This window comes from Eleutherodactylus coqui, chromosome 6, assembly GCF_035609145.1.
Source record: "Eleutherodactylus coqui strain aEleCoq1 chromosome 6, aEleCoq1.hap1, whole genome shotgun sequence".
Classification (NCBI taxonomy): domain Eukaryota; kingdom Metazoa; phylum Chordata; class Amphibia; order Anura; family Eleutherodactylidae; genus Eleutherodactylus; species Eleutherodactylus coqui.
The window spans coordinates 148,964,770-148,991,942 of record NC_089842.1 but is presented as its reverse complement, the minus strand read 5'-3'; the positions used below and the strand labels follow the sequence as shown (position 1 = coordinate 148,991,942).

The window sequence follows — 27,173 nt, the reverse complement described above, 5'->3', positions numbered from 1 at the left end:
TGTCTCTGAGTCCTCCGTGCACAAAGTAACTTCTGATCTTCCTCCTGCGCACCTGACTTCCTGTGTGATGACATAATCGTACTGTTTTGTTCCGCAGCGCACATCCTGCTGTCATTATTTCTTTGTGCGGCTAGGTTTGACTCTCAATATAAATGACAAATGGATGGTGTGGTGAAGTCAAGTGTGAGCAGGCGATATGCTGAATATTATACAGTAAAGCTTTCTTAACCCCTTAAGGACCAGGCTGCTGGCTGTTTCTTACCTTAAGGACCAGACACTTTTTAGGGATTTTACCCATGTGGTGGTTTTACTGCCCTATTACTTTTCCTTCAGCTACTAAAATGTACTTTTGCTGCATTTTTTTTTTCTTTTTTTTCCCGTGACACATGGGGTTATTTTTTTAACATCTTTTTCATTGACTTTTTTTTTGTTTGTTTGTTTGTTTTATTGGGGATAAAAAGCAAAAAAAATTTCTTTATCGTTATGTGGTGTGTTTTTTTTTTTTTATTGTTATATTTACGCTAAAATAAAGTATGGGAATGGGTTCCTTGTTCTTGTGTTGGACATTTTGTAATATAGCATGTATGGTTTTAGATTACAGGCCGCATGCAGCGACCATTTTGGTTGGCATTGGTTGTGGGTCTTTTTTTTGCCCCTTTTTTATTTACCATTTATGTCCTCCATGATGTCATATAAGACCTCTGGGAGAAATTCACATGGTTGGTGTCGGAAAATTTGTATAGAAAAAGTACATAAAGTTCACATAACTGTTGTGTCCCAAAAGTAAGCAATGGATGATCGGACTTTTGGACGATCAAATGCTTGATTACAGGCATTTCACCCGCAATGGACTTTACAGTATAAAAACCTCTCTGAAATCCTCCCCTGTTGCACCCAACTTTCAAGCATTCCTCCGCTGCTGCAGTGATCTGTCACTTTGTGTCATCTTACAGCAGTGGCCAATTACTGGTGGCTGCACTGATGTTCTATGTCTGGTGGTGGTTGGTTGGCTGCTGCGGAGACGTTATTGTGGACTTCTCAAGGCCAGTGGAAAAACGTACAAACTTCTATGAACTTTCATTTTTCAATTAGCAACAGTCTTAAGTGTGCGTCAACATATAGCAGATTTATTGTGAATTTTTCACAGCAAAAACATCCAGACCAAACGATGGGGATTTTTGCCTTTCATTTAAAGAGATGAAATCTGCACTGAAAATATGCAGCATAAATTGACATGCCGCAGGTTTACTTCCACACAGATCTAGTGCGGATTTTAATTCCTCAGTGTGTGACCAAGATCATCTGCATTGCTGCTACTGGAAATGCTGCAGACTTTCCATGCCGAAAATCCCCCATGTGAACCTGGTCCAAGGGCTTCACACACAGGTGGTTGTGGGGTGCTTTTCCTTTGTAAACATACTTCTATTCCACTTCTGGCTTTGCATCATAATGGCAATAGCAGCAGACTGCGCTACTCTTCTGTCGAAAAAAACTGAAACTTGATGGAATGGAAGCAAACAGAATCTTTTCCGTTTGCTCTCTTTCGGGGTTTTTTTTCCTTTTTTTTGGATCTGTGAGGGCAAAAAAAAGTATCCTGGATTATTTATTTATTTATTTCAGTTTCTCTCCTCCAAAAGCGGGGCAGAGAGACAGAAACCCTGAACTGAGTCCTAACACAGGTGTAAAAGCCGCCTAACTTATCTCAAATAGCTCCACTTGTATATTAATTATTGTGGGTTTTTTTTTTATCTTTAGGTGTCCAACAAGAAGGCAAACAACAGTGTCCCCCCACCAGCTCAGGTATCGAAAATCAAGGTACCCACCCCTCAAGTTGTTGTGAAGAAGGAAAAGCGACAAAGCTCCTCAAGATTCAACGTGAGCAATAATCGTGAACTGCAGAAGCTACCAGCTCTGAAAGGTACAATTGTTTCATTGCTTAAAATTGGGCAATGTGCATTGAAAGATGTTTCCAACACTCTTAAAAAAAAAAATGGCCCTGGGGTAAGTAGGGGAAAAAAAAATAAATTTACTTGCCCTTGGTGCTTTTGGTCCAACCCCACTGATCTGATGCCCTTTGGTCATTGCTGAAATGGAAAGCTATGAACTTGACATCGTCCCTTCCTGTTTTGGAGGGGACTGGGCTGACGGCACTGGGCCAAAGGCTGCAGCAGCAGAGGGTGAGTTTTTTTTACTTTGCCCTGGGGCCACTTTTTAATAGGTGCTATTTTTTATTTTATTTTTTTTGCTTGCACTGTATTTCCTTAGAACAAAATAATTGTCTTCCTCCAGGTCAGCTGAGCAAAAACTGGTATACAACAGCATCTTTCTGACACATTATTTAAGAGGGACCTGCAAGACACACAATTAAGAAGTTAGACTACTTCTACTTCAGCAATGGTTTTGTTATCTACTGCATAATTATTGAAATGACTTCCTTTACAAACTACGTGGACAGAATCCAGGCCACTCATAGACTGTGATGACTGCCGCTATATAATTGCAGCTGCTCCATGTGAACCACTGGCTTATACAGGATCCTATAAATTATCCCAGCGTTTTCCTGATCTTATCTAGAAAGCATGCAGCAATAGGGCCAGGGCTCACTCGCACAGGCATATGTTGTCTGCGTATCGCACGTGTAATGTGTAGTACACAGCCAATACGCAGTAACATGCGTATTGTATGCACCCATAGACTATAATGGTGCATATTATGAGACCCAAAAAGACATGCAGCATTTTTTTTCGCATGTGTAATGCTCAAGTCTGAATAGCCCAATTTTAATCAAACACTTTTAGTACTGTGTACTAGTATGTTGGCTTCACACGAGCGTAAGCGCATTTGCATGGGCCTTATGTTGAACGAAATCCACAAATACACACAGCCTTTCCAAGTAATTTGCCAGAAGCTGCTTTTTTCTTAAAAACTTCCACAGGTTAGGCTATACATCTTGATATAATTTTCCTAATACTTTGACTTTTACAATCCTTGCAGTGTTCAGTCCTGTCTTAGAACACTCGGTTGCTATGGTGCAAAATACGTTAAGCTTCTGTAATGCACCGCGTCCTGCTGCATTGCACTCTGAGTCTTGTCCTTGTGTATCCACCAGAGTACTAGACGGGACCTGGTGTGTATATATATCCATATGCAGTGTATTACAGCACGCTCTGTACAGACCCTGAACTAGCAGGGGGCTCCTGGGACATGCAGGCTCAGAAGTGTAAAGCATAGTGTAGCTACGGCTTTAGTATAAGACTTGGAAGGCAAAGGATTTGAAGCTAAGATGAAAACAATCGGGAGCAGCATCTTGGTAGTTTGTGTGTGCCCCATATTCTGGAAGAAACAAAAGCTTCTCCAGTCTCTCTCACACTTCATATACATAATGGTTAAAGGAGTCTTCCAACCAGAAGCATTTATTACTTATTCGCTAGATAAGTGGTAAATGCTGGACCCTGGTCTCAATGGAGTAGCAGTTGGGCATGCACATTTCCTCCAAGGTGTGTGTGTTAGTTAACCTGCCGGTAATGAGTTTATTGCTGGTTCTACAGTGCGGAGCGAAAACCTTAAGACAGCTTTACCTCCATGCTGCCATTTCTCAGTTGGCTTGGGAGTTCATTTGACAAGCTGCCAAACTGACAGTTTCCCCTTCCCCTTTCATTTCGTTAAAGCTTCGTCCTAGAAAACCTTTTAAATGCCGTGTTTGTTCTTTTACTGGAATATTTTAGCCCAACCCATGTGGCATTGTCACATCCTCCAATAAATTCTTGAGACACAGCTTTCATTACTAGAGAGGAACGTCTTCCTGATACTCTGTATGAGGAAATGCATCTCCATGAGCCTCCTGCTGTAGCCAAGTATCCCAGCCACCGCCAGTGCTGCTTGTAAGACCTTCCTACTTATCTATAGAGATTAAGGGGACTGAAGTCTGTCTGTGGTCAGTTTAATGCTTTCATGGTCAAGGGTCATTGATGTTCCTGCGTCCACGTCACTGTCTGCAGTTCTGGTATTCCCACTTTTGAAAAATCATAACTTTATTTTCCCGGTGACCTATATGAGGGCTTGTTAAAGGGCGAGTTGTATTTTTGAGTGGTACCATATAATGTATTGGAAAGCTTTTAAAAAAATGTTTTAAGTGGAGGAGAAAAAAAATCTCAATTACACACTGCAGTAAAACGGCCCTATTATCTTTTACTGTGGTTCAGTACAACCACAGTGATAGCAAATTTATAAAGTGTTTTTATGTAGCACTATTAAATTTTTTTTATTCTTTTTTAACTGCTTCCTGTCGCCATCTTTTGACAACCTCCCCGCTTTTTTTTGCTGGGCGACCTGTCGTTTTTATTAGTTCCATTTTGGGTTACATACGACTTAAGAATGTGATATTTCAATAAATTGAAACTTGACAGAAGCGACAATGCCAATTTTCTTTTTTTTTTTTATTTCTTTTTTTGTAATTACTACAATAGAGATTTATTTTAATAAAATAAAGATTCAGCCATAGGGTATTTAAAACTTGCAATTATATAATGGTATTGCATTATACTGAATTTTCAGTCTTACTATTTAAGACTTGCCACAAGCAAACAATCATGGCAACCCTGGGGACCTTCAGAAGGCCCCAAGCTACCATGACACCCAGGCGGTACTCCTGCGATCTTATCGCGGCAGGTCCGCGTGAGACATTTAAATCCCTATCAATCATGACATTTAAATGCTGCTGTCAGAATTGACAATGGCATTTAAAGGGTTAACTCCAATCACGACTGTTATCAAAAATTGCAGCTGTTGCAGGCGGGTGTCGGCTGTCAGCCAAAACCCCACGCTGCATACACCATTTATGCTGTGGACGTCTATATTCATCGTGTGTGTGTGTGTTTAAAACGTGTCAGGAAAGGGATAAATACACTTGAAACTTAAAAATGCAGGTGTGACTGCAGCTAATCCTAACGCCCCTCTCACTGGGATTCCGGGAACTTGGGTATTGTCAGTGGCTTCCTATAACAATACAGGGATTTTCTTTACATTAGGCTGGGTTCACACGGGACGGATTTGCCGCGGAAATTTTGTGCAGAATTTCTGTGTAGCAAATCTGCTCGCGGCTCCTAATTCCAGGATTAGCCAGCCAAGTGGATGAGATTCTGCAAAAATCTTGTCCACACGCGGCGGCCAATCTGTCACGGCAAACCCAGGTGGAACCAGTGATAGGGCGCGGAATTGACAGCTGCAGCATGTCAAACTTTTTTTTTTTTTTCTGTAGTGGCCCCTCTTCTCTCTATGGGGAGAGATGGTCGCAGTGCAGATGCAGGCGGTAAGCCGCTTCAAAGACCGCAGGTTTTTGAAGCTGCGCTTATCCTTCGGAAATCTCAACCTGCACATGCATCTTTTTAAGGCAATGACTTGGCTGTGTATTGACAGCCAGGCTTCTGCTGTAACCGCTAGTAGCAGAAAATCCTCAGATCCTGGCAGTTTAACTCCTTACATGCCACAATCAATAGCAACTGTAGCGTGTAAGTAGATGACAGGAAAAAGGGGGTCCTTCAGTGCGATCGCAAAATACCAATGGGTTCCCATGGCTGCTGGAAGCCTGACAAAGGCCTCCATGTCTACCATGTAACTCAACTTATGAAGCCCACCTCTGGCAGAGTCTATTAGGCTACTGCCATTGGCTTACTACACTGTTTTAAGTAATGTAGTGTACTATCCTATCAGTTCAACTCTTGCATCCTCAAGTCCCCTTATGGAATTGAAAAAAAAGTGTCAAAGTTCATTGAAGTCTTTAATTGAAAGAAAGACCAGTTCAAGAAAAAACCCTTTTTTTTTTTACCCCTCAAAAGCTTTTTTCAAAAATTGATATATTCCCGATTTTCCCAAATGACAAAAATATTTTATTTATCATGCATGGTCAATGGTGTAACCATTTTAAAAAGTAATGCTAAAATTGCTAGTTGTTGTTGTTGTGGTTTTTTTTTTATTTTTTGTGTGGGTGTTTTTGAGAGGTATTCTAAAAGTCACATGTGCCTGAAAACGATACCAATAAAAAACTCTTCCTGCAAAAAACAAGTCTTCAGGGCTCCTTCACACTGGTGAGCGCAATATTAGTCCGTGATTCATGGAGTGATATCGCCCTCACAATCCTTCTGAAAACCCCTTCCGAATCCCTCCGGGGGTTCTATTCATATCCGCCATGACTGTCAGAGCCACGGCAGGGGATCCCAATACTCTCCTACTCTTTTAAATGGGTCTGGCACGGCTGCGGCCGGCCCCATTGAGAACATGTGGAAACCCCAGGATGCGACAACCTCACATCCCTGTGGGGTTGAGGGAATCCCCTGCCACAGCTATCACAGGAGTGAAAACATCGCTAATGAGAATGAAACCATTGAAAATAATTGGTTTCATAATCATGCGTTTTCACTCAATCATGCGTGCCCCCCCCTTCCACCTCGCCAGTCTGAAGCCAAACTCGCATAGCTTCATTGATGAAAAATGAAAAGGCTGGAATACAGCGATTCAGATTTTTTTTTTTTTTCTTCTTTTAAAAAGTGTGTGTGGGGGAGGGAGGAGAGGGAGGGGTTTGTGCAAACGTGGTAACAAATGTAAAAAAAAATTATATAACCTTGGTATTGCAGTAATTGTGCTGATCCTGATAAAAAAAAGAAAAAAAAATTGTGTTCTCATTGAATGGTGAACGCTATAAATATAAAGCCCAAAAACAATGGTGGAATCTCTGTGGGGTTTCTCCTTTTTCCCTCCCCTACGCACCCCAAAAAAATAAAATTAAACAAAGTTGTAAGTTATGCAATATGTTATATGTACCCCAGAGTTGTGCCAGGAAAAACAAAAAATTTTTTTAACATCTGGTTCCCCCCCCCCCCCCCCAAAAAAAAAACCCCCAAAAGACCCCCAAACCCTCCTGTGGCGACGTCAACAAGTTATGGCTCTTGTAATGCAATGATAAAAATCACTTCGCACTTAAGGCAAAAAATAGGCTCCTCCTTAAGGGGTTAATGCAGTATTGGTCATAGCAATGTGGAAGTGAGTTTAGTTTGCTAGAGCGTTGTATATACAGTGTAAGAAGTGTTCGTGGACTCTGAACAGCTTTGACTGGACCGGTGTACTGTAAAGGGTTGTCCCAGTATTAAAGATGAGCCTTCTATTCTGCCTGTGAAGGAAGGTGCAGAACATTTACTGTACAGCTGAGAAGACTTTCTGCTGGGATAGTACGGTAAGCGGCTATGTTGTTGGCTGCTACAGCTGTCAGAGGGGGAACAGATTGATTCTGTCCAGAACCCACGCCCAGCAGCACAGATTAGAAGCAACACCCAGAGGCACCCATGCCAGCTAAAAAAGGATGAAATGTATACATTTTTTATAATGCTAGAAACCCCATTAAGTGCTATTAACTGCCTTTTCAAAAACTTTATGAAGATGATTCATTGGATAACCCAGTTAAAGTGGATCTGTCAGCTGAATATACTTCTCTATGCAAGGGGAGCTTATTATAGCTACAGACCTGTTTTCCTATTGGCTAAAAGGTGTGCACTTTAGGAGTGATGAAAGAATACTGCAGACTTGTAGTAGTTAGTAGTCATCTGGTCGGTACTCTCTTTACTTCTCCTCTACCTCATGGCCATGATTGAGAGTCTGCGGTTTACACAGTAGTGTGTCAATCATTCTGGGGAGAGAGCTCTTGAATACAGCAGAAAATTAACCCTTTCCAATCCAATTTGTATCCTGCTTTTCCTGGGGCTTTTTTTTCTGCCATTATACAATGGCGCTATATGCTGGCTAAAGCCAGTACTGCATGAGGTGACACGTTGGATAAGCTTCGACAGCAGAGAGGCTGGCAATATACAGTAAGAGAACCCCGGCGAATGTCTTCCAACATCGGAGCTGTACAGCCTTAAATCATAATGTCTTCAGGGGTCAGACAGTGGATTGGAAAGGGTTAAAGGGAACCTGTCAGGTCCCCCAGTGCTGACCAAATGTGGCCAGTAGGGCATTGAAATCAACGTATCTGACATACTGATCGGTTTAGTGGTTTTGCTAATGTTTACTTTTGAAACTTTCAATCAGCATCTGGACAGAGGAGGACAGGAGGATTTGCATATATGAATAGACTAGCACTAGCTGATATACTCCGTTTTGCCCAAGTTAATTTGGTACAGACATTTGCCTGTTGTTCGCCCAGAAAATCTTAAGAAATCATGGTTACTTCAGAGGAACTGAGAAATAAAATATGTATACACATAGAGGAGCGTTAAATTCTCCTCAGACTGCATGTACCGATGTCCCTCTGCAGAATGCGCCCCCCCCCCCCCCACTCTCTCTCTCCCCCTCTCTCCCCCTCTCTCCCCCTCTCTCCCCCCCTCCCCCCTCCCCCCCTCCCCCCCTCCCCCCCTCCCCCCTCCCCCCCCCTCCCCCCTCCCCCTCCCCCCCCCCTCCCCCCCTCCCCCCCCCTCCCCCCTCCCCCCCCTCCCCCCCCCCCCCCCCTCCCCCCCTCTCCCCCCCTCTCCCCCCCTCTCCCCCCCCCTCCCCCCCCTCCCCCCTCCCCCCCCCTCCCCCCCCCCTCCCCCCCTCTCCCCCCCTCTCCCCCCCTCTCCCCCCCTCTCCCCCCCTCTCCCCCCCTCTCCCCCCCTCTCCCCCCCTCTCCCCCCCTCTCCCCCCCTCTCCCCCCCTCTCCCCCCCCCTCTCCCCCCCCCCCCTCTCCCCCCCCCCCCTCTCCCCCCCTCTCCCCCCCCCCCCCCCCCCTCTCCCCCCCTCCCCCTCCCCCCCTCTCCCCCCCTCTCCCCCCCTCTCCCCCCCTCTCCCCCCCCTCTCCCCCCCTCTCCCCCCCCCCCCTCTCCCCCCCCCTCTCCCCCCCCCCTCTCCCCCCCCCCTCTCCCCCCCCCCTCTCCCCCCCCTCTCCCCCCCCCCTCTCCTCCCCCCCTCTCCTCCCCCCCTCTCCCCCCCTCTCCCCCCCTCCCCCCCCCCCTCCCCCCAAAACAATGGAGCTAATTGCAGAGCTTAGACCACCTGCTGAGTTCTGCAAGCAGCTCTGGAGGCTTATTTGCACACAAATGAGGCTGATAAAGTACTAATGGACATTAGCACTCATTAGTACTTTATGCAAAACGATCGCTAATCTTTCATCATTTGAAAGATTATCTTTGTCTGTAAATGGGCCTTTAGTGGCGACTCAGTCAGTAAATCATCTGTATAAGTGATAGATCTCTGAAATCGCCATACAATTGTTGCCTGCACTTAGGTGACCTGACTGGTTCGCTTTGATTCCACTGTATTCTTTCCAAACTGGTCTTAAAACCCACAAATCTTCTGATTTTTTTTTTTTTTTTGTATCTTTTACGACTTGCGCTCAGAATATGATCAATGTGACATCGGTGGATAGGTCATCCATGTTCTACCGTAGTCCTGGAAAACGCTTTAGTCTGAGTGGCTGGAACCCAACATAGTAGAAATCAGATAGACTGAAGTATTGTGAGTTTGGCAAGTGTTTAAAGCTCTTTGACATGCTACAATTGTAGCTCGTGGCACCTGATTAATAATAACCGGGCCAGAGCACATGTGACTCGGGCATCTGGTTTACTTCACAAACCGCACGTTGACCTTTTGTGTTTCTTCAAGAGGTTCATTATTTAAGGCTCCTTTGTTTGTGCTGTGTAATTTGCAATGAGACCCATGTCCAGCAGGGTATTAGCAGTACAGCTCCCTGCAGATGGTGAGCACCGCCCGTTCTTATACAGGAGAGGAGGCAGAATAATCTTTATATTGTGGAGATTCAAATGGTTACCAGTTCCAAATAATGTAGCTATTTAGTAAATGGTTTTTGTACTGGTGGCTTATAATGTGGGTAAGGGGCTCACTCACACAAGCGTATTATTACATGGTGGTCGGTTCTATCAGTGACTCACAGCTATCTGTTCACGTTTATGCAGAGAAGGCTGTCAATCACTAATAACAGCCCACTGAACTCAGAGCAGGGATATAAATGAGTAAAATACAAGTTCTACTGAATCTTTCCCCATAAAACTATATACGATCCGCTCAGCTCCGCTGTCTGTCTGGACGGTATGTTCCAGCTGACGGGTTCCCTTTAATGCTGTGCAGTTGCTATTCCACCATGTCTTGCTGATAAGAAGCCCACAGCCGTTATTCCTGCCCTCAAACCTCACGGCAGATGATGTAAAGGCTTTTCTTGAATGTACTTATTGGAAGCAGATATCTTGAAAGCCATCAATATCATCACTTTCATTTTTTAAAAGAAATTGAGTTGCGGAACTGTTAAGAAATGTCCTAACCATAGGAAATATACAGTTTGTCTTTGGTACTGTATCAAAATCTACTTTTGCATATCTATTCGCTCTATTTCGCCCCCCCCCCCCAATACAGTGTTTCCCCCAGAATAAGACACTGTCTTATATTGATTCTCCCCCCCCCCCCCCCCCCCCGAAAACTGGGATAGATCTTATCAGGATAGGTCCTATTTTCGGGGAAACAGAGTATTATATTTTATACTACGGTATATACCCTGCTGTGCCTGCACTAGAATGACACTGCAGGCACAGTGAAGAGCGGGCTGTATTTATGATCTCTATGAAGCTGGTGAGACTGATTTTGCTTAGTATCGCTTCTCGGCGGCATAGGGACAGCAGCTCAAGAGGCTTTTTTTTCTGCTAAAAATGTATAGAATAGGCCGATTTTAAACATTAAAAAAAAGGCTTATAATGACCTGCTCAGGTACACTTTTTCACTGTGTACACTAGGTGGCAGCGTGCACAGGAACTGGAGGCATCTTTTGTATGGAAAATGTTTTTGTTTTTTTTATAAGAAAATCAAACCTGTGTTACCCTTGAGCCAGAAATATATAATTGTAACTATTGCAGCCTGTTGGCCACATGAGCTTAGTGGTCTTTTTACTCAGGAACTCCTGCATGCCAATACAGCAAATGGTCAAATATATCCCTGAAGCCGTAATGCCCGCTCTCGTACACAGGAGATGATCCTCATATGCGATACTTGGCATTACCACCTGGTGAATACCACCTCTCTTCTGTAGGTGTCCTGGCTCCTGGCTACTGCTGGCTGTTGGACTCCTAGTGATCCTCCTTTTTTATTTTTGGTTGTTTTTTTTTTGTAAATATCAGTTCACCTTGAAGGAGATGCAGGGAAGCCTTATTTTCACAATGGAATGTCAGATTGTTTTTATCAAAACCTTTATTATATTCTAGACAAGGCCTTCCTCACACAGGCGCTTGCAGAAACAGAGTTTTTCAACGCTGCGTTTACTGCAGATTCCGCCTGGTATCAGCAGCGCTGGCATGCGTTATGACAGCGTTTTGGTTGCATTTTCAGCGCAGCTAAGGCTGCTGATAAAAGAAAAAAATCAATACTCACCTAGCTGGTGAAGTCGCTGTCCCCGGCACCGCTGTCGGGACCTTATGAAGTTGGCAAATTGCTCTGATTGGCTAAGCGCCATTGAGTCACAGCCAGCTGAGCCAATCAGAGCCAGCACTGGATGCATCCACTCACAGCCATTCCATTGATTGGACGCATCCAGTGCTGGCTGTGATTGGCTGAATGGGCTGTCACTCAGCAGCGCTCAGCCAATTGGAGCAATCTCTCGTTGGAGGCAGGTACCGAGTTGTGCCGCGCTTTCAGCATTGCTAAAATCGTTACCTGTTCATTTCGGTGGGCAACGCAGGGCTGAAAACAGCCAAAAATAGAACATGCATCGCTGTTGAAGGCGCTGTGTTTTCAGCCTTGCGTGAGCAGCCCCATTGAAATGAATTGGAGCATTATACAGCGTTAAGCACGGCGCTGAAAATGTCGCGCTAAACGCTGTACAAAAACGCCTGTGTGAGGGCGGCCTACGGGTGTTTTTAAACAGCTGATTGAGAGAAACTTGGACCAATATCACACTTTTAAACCTGCGTGTTTGTTTTTCTGCGAGTATGAGAAATCACTCTACATCGGAGTTCATGCTATGAAAGAATCTCGTGTTGTTCCAATACTTATAATGGTAAGAATCGCATTATATTCGCATGCACATTGCATGGTATGCAGCGCAATATTTAAAAAATGTATTTTGCCTCTCATAGGAAGGAATGGGTGATCTTGCCCAAAAGTAGAAAAATCACAGCATGTCTTATCTTGGCTTCTTGGTCCAAGAGAGAAACTGCTTGTGTAAATGAACCCATTGAAAACCATTGGGTTCTTTTCATGCATGATTTCTGTGCATCTCGCAGCTCACAGAAATTGCACATAAAACTCACCTGCATCAATGCACCCATATTCCACTAACAGCTTTTCCTATAGGCCAGGGGGGGGAGTGTTTTTTTTTTTTTTCTTTTTTCTTTTTTTCCCCCACCAGATGACTGGCCAGTGCCTTGTGTGAAGATCATACTTCCCAGAGCAAGCATAGTGCAGGCACTGAACAAGCAGAGGCTGCAGAGAGGTCTCTTCTGTGAAGCCTGCAGAATAGGAGGGTAACTCAAGCCAAGTGTAAGATAATTAACGTATGTACCGTGACTTGGTGCATGAAGATACGTTTAGGATTGTTTGGCACAGGCTCCTAGGCCTTCTTCCTTGTCCTGTATCTTTCGTCTTTGGACCTTGCATACAGTGTTTGATAAATTCCGTATTAAGCGGGAAAACCTCTTTATGGTCTGGAAGGAAACCCATAGACCTAGCAAATCAAAAGGTGAATTTGGGCTTTGTCACCCGGTGGATATCTACCAGTGATTTTGTGTGGTTTTAGCTTCTCCTTTCTGTATCTTACAAGAACAGCGCATGGCTATCCTTTTTTAATTTAATTACCCTTCAGGTAACGATGATCAGCTGGCAGGATCTGGAGTTGACATATTAAGCTGCAGTCAGTCATTACACCCCTCTCCTTTCTGTGCCGGACCCCCACAGAGCTGCTCAGTTGGTGAACTTTTAATTAAAAGCAGATGGCTTGCATTTTACCCTAATTGGTGTAAATATTATCTATTTGTATGTAGTGATTGGCAAGTCAATGGATTCAATATAAGCTGGAAACATTCTCTGCCATCCTCTTCCAAGCTAGCCATAAACTTCATGGAGACAAGCGGCTACCAAACACCTCTGGCAGCAGCTTATCTTTGCTGTAGAATAAAGGATCTGGCGTGGTGAAATCCAACCTGTCTGATTTCTCGCTGCTTCTTCTTTTCCCTCTCCTCTACAGACCTCTGCTGCTGGAGGACAATGTACATGCTCCAGGCATTGTGTAAAACGCTTAAAGGGGTAATCTGGATGTGAAGCGAATTTTCCAAAATTCAAAAGTTGAAAGATGTTTGTCATATTTATGCACCACTATTTGTGCGTATAACTTGTGAAGACATTACCACCTTATCCTGCCCTCCATTTCTGAGACTTCCCTACATCTATATTTTCCGAGACAACCGCCACATCAATTTACTACAATTGCGCGCTCTGTAATTTCTTACTGTGTATTGCCATTTAGACACAGCGATTATCGCTCAAAAGCTGTCACTCAAGCGACTTTTGAGCAATAATTTTGTCTCATTTGCAGCTCAAGATGAGCGATCACCTTGCGCTATAAGCGGAGGATGCAGAAGACAAGTGGTGTGTCCCCGCTTGTTTTCTGCATCCAGCTGTTCTTCACTCGGAGTGGAGGATGCAGAAGACAAGCAGGGTGTCCCCGCTTGTCTTCTGCATCCAGATGTTTTCTACACCGTGCCAGATATGGAGAACAGAGCTAGACTGCTCTGTTCTTCATACCCAGCCTGTCATCAGGGAGCGGGATACAGCTGAAACCATAGTATCCGCTGTATCCCGCTTCATGCTGCGAATTGCCGCGATTCTCCATGGTGAGCCTGTCGGATAGGCTGACAGCAGATCAGTCTGCCGGCTTCTGCTCCCGATACCGCAACGCCCGTGGACAGGCAGCCTTACACGGCGATAACGAGCTTGTGAGCCCTCACACAGACTGGTAAATGGCTGACTGACCCACACAGCGACTTGCGCATACGGCTGCGTAAGAGGTCTTAGACCTTTTCTTTAGGCAAAGTGTGAAACAACATTTTGTTTTGACATTGTGAAATGAGTCATTCTATAGAATGCCAAAAATAGGATGTTGGAGTATAAAATGATGAATATTTCACACATTTCCTAGACATTCTGTGCAATGCCAAAATGCGAATTGGTGAAGTATAAAATAATCCTGCCAGCAGCGGACCGGGTACTCCGCCCAGGCACGCCATTTTTTTTTTTTTTCTACACCAAAACCTATGATTCCACCCCTCACACGATTGTGCCTCCTCCAGCAAAATTTAAGTGAAACTTTAGACAGAATATGTAAATTGATAGAGCTCTGTATGTTCCTAAAAGAAAAAAACCCAAAAAACTCTTGCCTTAATGCCGCTATTTCATAAATGACCTGCTGTCTACTCCTAGGCCACATCTGCCACCACCATCATAACAAAGTGCTGGCATGAGCCCCCTGGCAAGTAGCATAGGGACTACACCGGCCACTGCAGGCCGCATTGTATTTCCTATATTTTCTATAATCTGTAAGCACTTGTAGCTTTATTTGCACAGCACTTGTAAAGATAAGTGGTTTTTAGTCCTAGGACTGGCCAGTGTGTAATGGGTGTAGGTTTCGCCGCTGGAATCCCAACCAAACGCAGGAGAAGGGGCTGAGTTTTTCTCTAAAGATGGTTGGTATGAAACCTATAAATCATCAAGGCCCGATAATCGAGTTGTTTTGGGTTTTTTTTGGATTGCTGGGGATGATTAGGGGAAGTAGTAATGCGCCTTTTACACTGGACGGTTCTTGTTTAAAGAAGCATACGAGTGAGTAACGTCACTGCTAGTTGTTCGCGCTCGTGCACCCTGTTTAAACAGGGTCGGATCCTGCTGCGAGAATTCTTGCAGCGGGATGCTAGCTGTGAACCAGCACTCGCCTCCTCTCGGTGTCTCACTCTGCGCCGGGTGTCGCAAAGCCGTGCATGTGCAGACCAGAGTCTGTGCGTCACCAGTGACGGTTCTGTGTGAGCCTCGCAGGACATACCCCCGATTTGTTTACCGCCGAGTTTTATCGTGGTCCAATCGCAGCTGTTTGCATCGGATTGCATTATCTAATGCAGTCCTATGGCAGCAGAAACGGGTGGAAATTCAGAGGGAAATCCTGCGTGTGCATTTGGCCTAACTTGGCAATGGACGAAGAATGCGGGTGAGTGCACGATGGGCACACATTTACACACAATGGCTATCACCCAAAAGCCATTGTTTGGACGAATTTTGAGCGATAATCGTTGTGTAAATCAGCCTTTACATGTAAATGGGCCAAACCTTCCAAGAGTTGTTTGAGGCTATTGTCTTACTGGAATGGACCATTGTGCAAATGTCTTTTGTGGCCATTCACATGAATGGGGCGTAAACAATCTCTCCTATCTAATTTCAATCCGTGCGCAATGAAAACAAACAAAGGTTTTTTGCAGTTTGGTGTGGTATTGGCCACTTACAGGAGCTAGCTTACATCATTAAGTGGTTGTCTATAAATACCTCCCGGCTGCTGCACGCCTCTTTACTGCGGAGATGCGACGCAGGTGCCGACCAGTTCAGTCCCCTTCATAACCTTGCTAGTCAATTGAAGGAAGTGGAACCAGCGAGGGAGGAAACCTGACACGCATTATATCCATTGTCCTATGGAAAGTGATCATAGAAGACGATGCCATGAAAGCATCATGCAGACAGAGGCTGCAAACCAGCAAAACAACCCGAAATAACCTTCCCCCCCACTTTACCTGTGCTCCTCACACATAGGAGTGCATGCGCCTGCTGCAGATTACAAGCCCTTTTACACGGAATCAGAAGTATCCTTCAAACGAGCTGAAATGAGCGATAATCGTTCAGCATTTCATTCATCGTTCATTTCATGCACACCTAATAATCATCGTTGGCTCGTTCACTAATCATTGTTTAAATGCTGATCGTTAAGTCGTTCTCATTCACTTATACAGCGAATCTGAACGATTTCTCGTTTGAATGAGCCAACAAGGTACCTCTCAGTATGAGCGGGCTGCCTGAGCGGACTCGGGTGTTGATAACTCGTTTGGCGCAAACAGACTCTTAAGTCCTGGTCAGGACAGAAACGTCTCTGCACAAGCAGCACTTGCCCCACTCTGCTGCATCAAGGGGGTTGGCATCTAGGTTATTTCCCGGCTAGTAAGGGACTTTGTGACCACAAATCCCCATAGCACTTCAGTGTGGCTGAGAGGTCTTGTTATATAGCTCCTGCTAATATGCCCAGTGTGACGGGTACCAGGGTGGGTTTCGCTGTAGTGCCTGGCAGCAGCTCTCCCAGCCCTTGGCTTTCCATGTTGTGTGGGATTTTTGAGTCATTTAAGGTTTTAATCATTGTGATGATGTCAGCCGGCTGAGCTGGTAATCTGCTCCGATAGAGTTGTGAAATGATGATGCACGTGTTCGAGTCTCATTATACAGGGAAATGGCTTCAGTTCTTGTCATTCTCCTCATATTCTAGTAGGGAGTCATTGGCTTATTCAGAGACAGCGGTCAGAGGTGCATGTGTGTACACAGGCCTCCGTGCAGGAACATGTGTCGGGGTGTGTTCACATACAGCTCGTTTGCTGGGGATTTGGTGCTGATCTGCAATAGATTTCTCCTCTTCAGCCGATTTTTCATCCTTTTTAATTGAATTCAAACTGATTTGGTGCAGAAGTACAGCAATGTGTGAACGTACCCAAGAATACCCGTACCCTTAAAGGGATTTTTAATGTATATTGAGGAACGCTTCAACTTTCTGAGATATGCTTTGTTTTAGTTCATTTTCAGTATTTGCTTGCTGTCAGTGAATAGAATCCTGATTTACATTGGCACGTCTTTTATTTTAAAAAAACAAACAAAACGTGCGTCTTCCATCTGATGCCGTATGTGGAGGTAGTCCTTTTAGGGTGAAGATACTTTACAGCAGCATGTGTGCTTCCTACATGACCCCAATGAGGCAATTGGAATAATCCCTGGATCGAATAGATGATGGGAGAGATCTCTGTATTGTTCCCGGATATATTTATACATTGTTAGTAGGTCACCCCTTAGCTGTCTTTTTTTCTAATCTAAATAACCCCAATTTTGATAACCTCTCTGGGTATTGTAGTCCACCCATTCCATTTATTACTTTAGTTGCCCGCCTTTGTACCTGCTCAACCTCAGATATGTCCTTCTCGAGTACCAGTACCCAAAACTACACGATATTCCATGTGTGGTCTGACCAGTGACTTGTAAAAAGGAACAGCAATGTTCTCATCATGTGCCCCATGACCTCTTTTGATGCACCCCATGGTCCTATTTTCCTTGGCAGCAGCTGCCTGATACTGGTTGCTCCAGTTAAACTTACAGGTAACTAAAATCCCCACGTTATGGTTGTGAGCAGCATTAGCTTTGTGGCTATAAATTGTCTACATGCGACATGGGCACCAGAATGGCAAAAACACAGCAGTAATAAGTTTTGCATGGCATTGTACTGGGAGGGGGGGGGGGGGGGGGGGGATTCCTGAACTTCATCTCCTTATTTTGTAACACTGGTTTCAACCAGTTCTGTGGAACAGGAGCTCCAGCTTTACATCTCCCAGAACTGTGGAAAACAGTATATTTCCCCCCAAAATTCCTAGGAGACCAAGAATGGTCACGCTCTGTCATCTATCCGGCCATTTTTCAGTAGTCGGCGTGTGTCGGTCATCTGACCATAGGTATTGTAGTACTTGATATTCGGAGGTGAACCTTCTGCCCAGTCTCCCCACTTAGGGCTCATGTCTACGGCTGTATACATAAAACGCTGCGGGTCCCCCTGCAGCACTTTACATATTCGGCAGCCATATCCCCTGCCAGCAGAGACAGCATATGGTGCGCATGCCCACGAATCACACGGACATCCACTTTTTTTTTGGGGGGGGGGGGGGTAAATTCCCTGCTATGTTTTATAGTGGGGATGCAGTTGGAAACGCTGCTCGTATGCAATGTATAGTGTATGGACAGCGTATACTACGCAGCCCATACAAGTGCATAGGGGTCACGCTCTTGCGTACGTAGAAAAATGGAGCATACTGCAATTAATTTCTCTTGCACAGCGATACAGTGCATGGATCAAGGAAAGTCGCCCCGTCCCCCCATTTTACTGCCTATCATGTGCATGCACCCCAGCTTTCCTACAGTTCTATGTCTCTAAAGAAAAAAGCGACACTTTTGGATTTGATCTACGTGGGGGGGGGGGGGGGGTGTTAGACTGTGAGAGGTTGGGGGGTCGTTATCAAAATAGTTTGCTACTATGTTAGCCAACAAAATAAACAGTTCTCCTTTCTTTGTTGGCCATTGTAATGTATCCTGTATATCAGGGGAGTGAGAACCATCACATTGCATACATTGTAATGCTCATTTGCACTGTAGTACACATGCAGTTCTGGGGTGAGGGGGAAGCCTTGGTCATTCTTGTTAACCCCTTCCTGTCCCATTGGTATCACTGAGCAGAGTTTGTAAAACAATAGCTTTCCGGGGAGGGTAAACTTGATGTACTGGTTCCTCCCCTGCTGGGGTTTGTTGTGTTCTCACCTCTACTTCCCTGCTGTCATAGACTGAGGGGGGGAAGAAAAAAGTTACACTTCAATGGAGGCTGAGCTTCTCCCTGTTCAGTCCCTAATATCCAGAGCAAACCAATCAGATGGCCCTTTCTATTTGTAGTTTTTAGTGTCCCTTTGAGTGAGTGGCCAATCCCCCGCCTCCTGCTTGCTGACGTCTCCTGCTCCAGCCCCTTCCCTCCAGCTGCAGACCTGCCCGCTTCCTTTCTTTTTTTTTTTTTCCCTTTTTTTTTCTAACTAAAATGGAGGCTGGATCCCTGCCTTAAGGAGTACGCTGCTTATTTCTTCCTTCCCCCCTCCGGTGGGTTTTCTTTTTGATGCTGACATGTAACGAACCTGTAAGCAGGATGGTGGTAGACGCAGCAAATTCCAATGGCCCTTTCCAGCCAGCGGCCCTGCTCTATATCCGCGGTGAGTTGCATTTTCCTTGTACAATAGTGGAGGCTTCATTAATAAATGGCTATTGTGGATGCTGGGGAAGAGAAGCAGGAAGTGCTCCAGCTTAACCCTTCCCGCACCCCAGCACATAGACCCAGTCTTGCTGGCTCCAATATAACCCTACCTATGAAATATTGCTGCCTTTTACTGCTTTCTTCTATCTTTTCTTCCCCTCCCCCTTCCACCTTCCCTGAGCGCTACTTATGTCAAAGGATGTGAAATCACCCTCCATGGGAAGGTGGTGGGAGGTAGGGAATCGCATCTACCGCCTGATTAGCCTGCAAATACTGGCATGGGTGTCTTGTAGGAGTATTGCATTATGCCCGTCTCTCTGCTGCTCGATACCTCCCATCCATTTGTTGCTTGTGGAAGCCTTGATCACATGAATTAAACATAAATCACGGCTCTGGGATAGGACACGGCCATTTCAGTGGTCCCTGCTAGTTGCTATATTTGGACTCCTTCTTCTCTAGCGCATGACGGATGGAACATTTTGATCTGTGATGCCCCCCCTTATGCATTTTCTCGGACTCTACCTGGGCTTCAGTATAATGTGTGCAGCGGCAGGCCATGTAAATCAATCAGCCTTTATACATTATGGGAATTCTTTCATTAGATTGCACATGTTGGTGCTGCTTTACAATGTATCTTTTTGTATCAAAATGTTTTAGACTGACTTCCTGTTGCTCATACAATGGCATTGTTTTGGCAGTGTACACAGAATTGCCTGCAGCAGTGGGGCTAAGATCGAAGCGCTGCCTCTCGGTGCTCTTCTGCAGCATGATGAGACTTGTAGTCCACATGTTGCTGCATATGTGATTGATTTAGTGTCTTGTTGGGGTCTCTTGGGACTGTTGATGTTAATTATGGCATGCTCCTAATTAAACAAGTTGTCTGAAAAACTGAGATTCCGTGGGGTTGTTGATGCAAATCCGGCTGCTGAGAATTGTTGCTGGTTCGTGGTTTCGAGATCCCAGGATCTCCTCCTCAGTATTGGCCAACCGCAGCTCATACGGTATGAAAACTATCTGTTGCAATGAAATATATCATGGTATTTGCTATCGGTTTTGCCTCTTGTTGCATGGATTTCATTTGCTATCGATCCATCTGCCCAGGGTTGGATCATATACTATATGGTTTATCCACTAGTTAGACTACTCCAGGGTCCAATTTGGCTTAACTTTTCCCCACAGCATTAAGGGGGTTGTGTCGCAACAGCTCTTGCCTGAAAAGCAACCAGTTTGCGTCGTGAAGGTCCCGAAACATGCAGAAGCACATGAGGAACTTCAGTGGGACTGCTTGAGATGGCAGACTGCAGTCGCATGGAAGTGACTAGGAATGGAGGTCTACATGCATGTTCTCCACTACCACACACTTCAAGAACCTCACGGCGCAGCTGGATTGCTTGTAGGGAACGGGCTATCATGAAATAACCTTTTAAAGAAACACTTGAGGGAAACGTGTTGTACTCTGACTTCTAGTGCAGGGCCCAAGAAGTTCGTTGGATGACATGGTTAATATGCATAGAATAGAGATAATCGGCTCACTGGTTGCTCCATGCTGGTTATTTACTTGTTGCATACAGGCCTGGTTAATATGGAGTTGTCTTCATTGTAAACCATAAGTTACTGTTGGTTACTTTTGGCTATCCTATCAAAAATTACTCGACAGCTAAGTAAGAATCAAAAGTAGTATTCGCATACAGTAGTGGGGCCTCCTCTGGTCCTAAAGACATTGGATACTCTCCATTGCATACTTTCTACAAACAACTGATATACTTTAGCTGGAATTTCCCTCCATTCATCCTGCAAACTTCTGTTGAGTTCTCTCAGAGATGGACACTGGTCATATTTCCTGATCTGACCTTCCAGTTCATCCCAAAGATGTTCAAGTCAGACTCTGTATAGGCCAGTCCAATTGTGGTACATCCATATTCTCAAAGCAACATGAAACAGTATTGGGTTTGTAACAAGGCACGTTGTCTTGTTGGAAGTATGGCTGACCATTCCCAGAGTATTGCCACATTGTTGACAGGATACTAGAATGTCAGGGTATACCTCATGGTTCCTATCCCTACAACTTATCGACAGGGCTCATGCCATGTAAAACTCCCCAGACAATAACGGAGCCTCTGCGGTACTTTACGCTGAGTGCATTGTGCCATTAGTTAAGGCATTCCCCAGACATCCTCCACAAACAGGTATGCCCATCTGATTTGAAGATGAGTAACGTGATTTGTGTCTGCATAGAACATTCTTATGTTGCTCAACTGTTGAATGATGACACTACTTGCACCATTGTAGAATGGCCGATGCATCCTCTTTGAGAAAACTTGCCAGATATTTGCAGCATGAATTGAGGGAAATGTCAGCTGAAATATATCGGACCAGAGGCGTAACGTGGAGCTTCTGGGCCCCAATGCAAAACCTGTAACAGGGCCCCCAACAATAATGCATTATTCATAGTACTGGGCTCCCATTATGGAGAAGAGAGGCCTTATGGGCTCCCTAAGACTCCTGGGCCCGGGTGCAACCGCATCCCCTGCATCCCTTATAGTTACGCAAGTGTATCGAACGTTAATAGAAAGTATGCAACGGAGAGTTTCCAATGTTACCATATGGCAATAAATACTACTTTTGATTCTTTCTCAGGTGTCCAATTACTTTTAGTAGTATAGTGTGTTTAGTGTGTAATGGTGACCTGTATCTCCTCTGCCTACGTGCATAATTTTACATTTTATCAGTGTTTAAACTTCTTGTCACTTTTCTGTCCAAGCTTCCAACTTATACAGATCCATTTGCCACTGTATGCTATCTTCTTAATTACTTTACATAATTTTGTATCATTCAACAATATAGATATTTTACAGTACAATCCCTTTAGATGTCATTAATGGGGCCCAGTACTGCCCCCTGTGGTACACCACTAGTAACCCCATCAGAGTCTGTACCATTTATAACCCCCCTCTGCTTTTTATCACTGACCAGTTACTTACCCGCTTACACACATTCTCCCCAGACCAAGCATTGTCACTTTAATACCAACCTCTTAAGCGGCACAGTATCAACCACTTTGGAGAAGTCCAGATACACAAGATCCAGTGACTCTCCCCGCTCCAGTCTAGAACTTATCTCCTCGTAGAAGCTCATCGTATCAGTATGGTTCTTCTAGATGTCTGTTCTCCTTAAACCAATGTGGAGTTATACAGCTATGTTCATTGAGGTCCTTCAGGATAGCATCTCTTGGAAACCCATCCAACATTTTACCCACAACAGATGCTAGACTTATTGGCCTTCTAGGTGCACTTTTTGATCCATTTTTGAGTATTTCCACCACATTTGCTATGTGCCAACTTCATACAATAGAACCCTTCAAATATGGGCTCTGAGGGAATTAACCCTTAATGACGGCTCATACACCTTTGACTGCAGCCATTAAGGGGGTTTATTCTGATGCAGAGTGTTTTTAATGGCAGGTGGAGTGGGTGTTTGGATGTTGGATAATAGCCTGGCACCTGATCAAACAGCGGGGGCCAGAGAAACCTCTGCTTCCCACTGTTTACCCCTTTACAAGCCATGGCCAGTGTGACCGCAGCATGTAAAACACTGACAGAGTAAGGGGGTGCGCTCTCATCCATATAATCCTCATGATGTGATCACGGGGTCCCAGTGGGTTGCTATGGCACCTGGAGGCTTGAATATGGCCTCTGGGTCTGCCAGCTACAGTGTCCTATGAGGCTCAACCTCTGGCTGAGCTTCATAGGCTTTATAATGCACTGCTATACTGAAGTATAATTAGTGTATTAGAAGAATGATAAAATATGGTGATATTCAAGCCCCCTAGTGGGTCAAAAACTCCCCTTACTTTGTAAGAAAAAAAAATTAAAAATCACATGTAGTATTGCTGCGTTTGTAATGACCCAGTGGAAAAAAAGTTAGTACATTATTTAACCCGCACAGTTTGCATCATGAAAATAATACAGAAAACAGGCAAAATTGGCAATTTTCGCTATGTCTCAACTTGCAAACAACAGAATAGTGATCAAAACGTTGCATGGATCAACAAATGGTACCAATAAATAGAACAACGCCACCCACAAAATAAAACCCCTTACACAGCACCATTAACAAAAAGAGAAAAATATTAGGGGTCGATGAATGCGGCAATTTTAATTTTTTTTTTTTTTTTTTTCAAAGCGGGAAAAAATTGCATGCAGGAAATGTCAATTTGGTATTGACATAATCATGCTGGCCTTCAGAATTAATTTAACATATCATTTATGCTGCACGGTGAACGCGGATCTTGTTAATCTTGCCTCTAGAAAAAAAATGGAATAAAAACCAATCAAAATGTTATGTTCCCAAAAGTTGAATAAATAAAGACGAGTTCATCCTGCAAAAAACAAGCCCCCACAGAGCTCCGTCAATGGAAAAATAAAAAATGCTATGGCTCTTGAAATGCAGGGAGAAAAAAACTGTATACATTTTAGTATTGTCGGGATCGTGCTGACCTAGAGAATAATTTTGTCACATTACTTTGCACTTTGAACACACTGAAAAAAAATTCCAAACAAGGTAGAATTTTTTAAAATTTCTATTTTTTTTCCACAATCCACCTTTTAAAAATAAATAACTTTAATAGGATAAGGCCCATTTACATGGAGCGATGATGGCTCAAAAATTGCTAAAAAGCAATCGTTTGAGCGATCATCGTCGCATCTAAACACGCGCCCATCGCGCACTTTTCATGCACTGCTAGCTGGTCGTTAAATTCAGGCCAACCTAAAAATGATTGTTTGGTCTTATCAGCAGTTCTGGGTAGTACTGATAGCATTGTTTACCGTCTGAGAACAGCTATTGACTGCATTTAGCTGAAGGCTTCATTTGCACACTAAATGGCTATTAAGTAGCTGAGTAGCTACTTAATAGTTTATGTAAAATGATCACTCAAACTGTCTTTTGAGCAATCATCGCTCCGTGTATGTGGGCCTTTATACAACACATTATATGTACCCAAAAATGATGCCGTTAAATTAATACAACTTATCCTGCGAAAACAAGCCTTCGTATGGCTATGTTGACTGAAAAATAAAACAGTTTTGTCTCTGCAAATGCAGCAATGGAAAAAAACTGAAATTAGTTGTCCATTAAGGTGCAAACAGGCTAAGTCACTAAAGGCCTATTTAGATGGGACGAATGTCGGACAAACTATGCCCGACACTCGTCCCCGCATGTACTCGCACCTGTGCACAGGAGTTAGTATCACAGACTCACTCACAGAGTGGCCAGCAGCGGGGCAGGGTGGCTGCAGGAGATTTCACCCCTCGCGCTCCCCCGCCCCTCTCCATTGACTTAACATAGCGGCCATTTAGTACTGAACAGATGCTATTTACACTGAGCGATCAATTCATCATCCATCGTTTATACAGCATAAACGATAGACGATGAGCTGATCGCTCAGTGTAAAGAGCAGCCGTTCAGTATTGAACGGCCGCTATGTTAAGTCAATGGAGAGGGGCGGGGGAGCGCGAGGGGTGAAATCTCCTGCAGCCTCCCCACTCTGAGCCAGCGATACTAGCTCCTGTGCAGCACGAGAGCGAGTATGTGCGGGGACGACTGTCGGGCATCGTTTGTCCGATATTCATCCCATCTAAATGGGCCTTGAGGTGTTAAGTAACGTGATGGACCATTATTTCCTACATTGAGCATAACAAACAGCTAACCAAGAAACTAGAAAATGTAGAGGAAATGAAATACCTATTAATGTTTTGCTTGTTGGTAAATAAGAATATACAGAACTAATTTGCATTGAATACCTGTACAGGCTTTAAAGGGTAAACTTTTGCCTGGATTGGCTTATCGCCCCTCAAGGTAAGCAGCGTATGGAGTCTTGCTGTATGCCCATACACGACTCTGTTTCAGCTCACTGAGGGGAAATGAGAAATCCCAATTACAGCCGAAGGGTGGGGGGAAGCACTCAGCTGATCTCTTCTGGCCCCCCACCGATCAGAACTTGTGACATGTCAGAAGTTTTCATATGTTGTAATGTGAGAGTGCTATAGATGTAGAACTATGTGAACTAAGGATGTGTCCTCCTTTTACCTCTCCTCTTGGTTCCAGATACCCAAAGATTACTAGTATGTGATAGCCAATTTGAAAAAATAGTAATGGTTTCATGATGCCTTCTGCTTTTAACTTTTTTCAACATACCGGTATATAAAGTCGGTCATCTTGTGCCACTCATCATGGGATTTCTCAAACCAAGAGGAAAGATAAGGAACCGCGTATCTTAGAAATACATCGACATTCTATTTCTCTCCTGTGCTCGGTGTGCGATAACTTACAGCACAGATGACCATCCATTTTTTTTCTAGTTTGAATGCAATTTTAACAAAACGTCAGCTGTTTGAAGTATTACACTTGTTATGGTTTGGAGTCTGGGTGTAAATAAGAATGTTCTCAGCAAGCACAGATCTTGATAATAGTGAGGTGTCGAAACACAGCGTGTATGAGAAGTTGCCTCTTGACAAAGGCTGGAATTGTAACATTTGGGTGCATGTGCGCAAGTCTCAGGATAAGGGTGCCTTTCCACTTGCATTTTTTAACGCAGCAATATCGCAGTGTTTTGTTTGTTTTTTTTATGCAAATGTCAATGGGACTTTCTAATGTTAAAAACGCATTGCACAAAAATTGCAAGTGACTACCCACTGCGTTTTTAACATTGGGAAGTCCCATAGGCATCTGAAGAAAAAAAAAACGCTGCAAATTCGCAGTGAAAAAAAAAACCGCTAGTGGGTAGTCACCCTAAAGGTGGCTTTTTTTTTTTTCCGTTTTTTTTTTTTTTTTTGCCTTTTTGGTATACACCATGCCTACTATAGGTGACCTATGGGTATGTAGATCTGTCTAGGAGTAGCGGGTGTACAGGTGTGTGGCCTATGTTGCTTGCAGTACTTTGCTGCCCTTGAAAGATGTTCATACTGTAGTTGGGAATTGTATGTCATATTTGTGTGTTTTTTTGGTACTGGTACGGTAGCTAATAAAGAATTTTGCATTTTTTTTCATTACCATATAGGCCACACATGAATACACATTATGAGTTGACGCCTCGTCCTTTCCAAAACTACTTCTGCTTGCTGACCAAGTATATTAGGAAGTTGCAAAACTTAATTATACAATGATTCAGTTATATTAATATGGAACTGGCAAAACTCCTTTAAATTGGGGCGGGAGAAATTCCAGGAGCCACTTGCTAATTCTGCAAATTGCCATTTGGCACCTAAGGTTTTAGTTGCTTATTGTTGATGCCTTTTGTAAATACTTCTGGTTTATCTGTAACTCCTGAGGTGCTCTAAATTTTTTTTACCGGGACAAGAACCTCAGTCTGCTGCACTATTTGCTCCAGCAAGGGAACTGAAGCAAGTTTTTTTTTTTTTTTGTTTGTTTGTTTTTTTAAACCCATTTAAATCAATTGAGGACAAAACCTGATCATTTTATTTCAGTTTTACTTATGTTTCTCTGCTTCAGTAACGACAATTTAAAACTGAGATCAAAGCAAGTGTGAACAAGCCCTTAATCTGTGGCTGCCCTTTTTAGCTCACGTTGCCTAATAGATACTTCTAGTTGCATGCAGACCTGCCTGGTGACGGGTTCACCTTAAATGGCATTATATCTACATGATGGAAATGGGTGGGTCCATAACCATTCAGAAAGAGGCGTAGCTGTAGGATAAGGTTGGTGAATAATTGTTAATAATAGCCTGTCACATTGTTAAGGGTTAATTTACATGTGGCAGATTCCTTGTAGAAATTGCTGCAACTAATCCATTCATCTGAATAGAGGTTGCAGAAATCAATGTCTTTGCTGCCAAATCGACCCCATTCAGATGAATGGAACTACTAATTTGTAGAAATTCCTAAAAGAAATCTGCCACCTGTGACTATAACCTAACTTTTCTCCTTCAAGTGAGCCTCCAGACCCAGGTCTGGCGAGGGGAGGAATACTACCTGGTTCCCTCCTTTCCTTTTCTTAATACACTGTTGTTAAAATGGAAAGTCTTTCAATAAACAGACATAATGAAGTGTATAAAGAATACATTGCTGTC

The 27,173-nt window shown here is 44.0% G+C and overlaps 1 protein-coding gene across 4 annotated transcripts in view; it reads left to right on the top strand.

The window, feature by feature from the left end:
* The window catches only part of PPP2R5C (protein phosphatase 2 regulatory subunit B'gamma), a 72,200-nt gene that overhangs the window by 6,381 nt on the left and 38,646 nt on the right, over positions 1-27,173 (top strand). For 2 of the 4 annotated variants that reach the window (XM_066607950.1, XM_066607949.1), the window contains exon 3: positions 1,756-1,918. In XM_066607950.1, coding sequence (XP_066464047.1) covers positions 1,756-1,918 — 163 coding nt within the window. Of the gene's footprint in view, positions 1-1,755; positions 1,919-18,852; positions 19,047-27,173 lie in introns of those variants that run through there. The other 2 variants (XM_066607952.1, XM_066607951.1) reach the window with 1 other exon arrangement.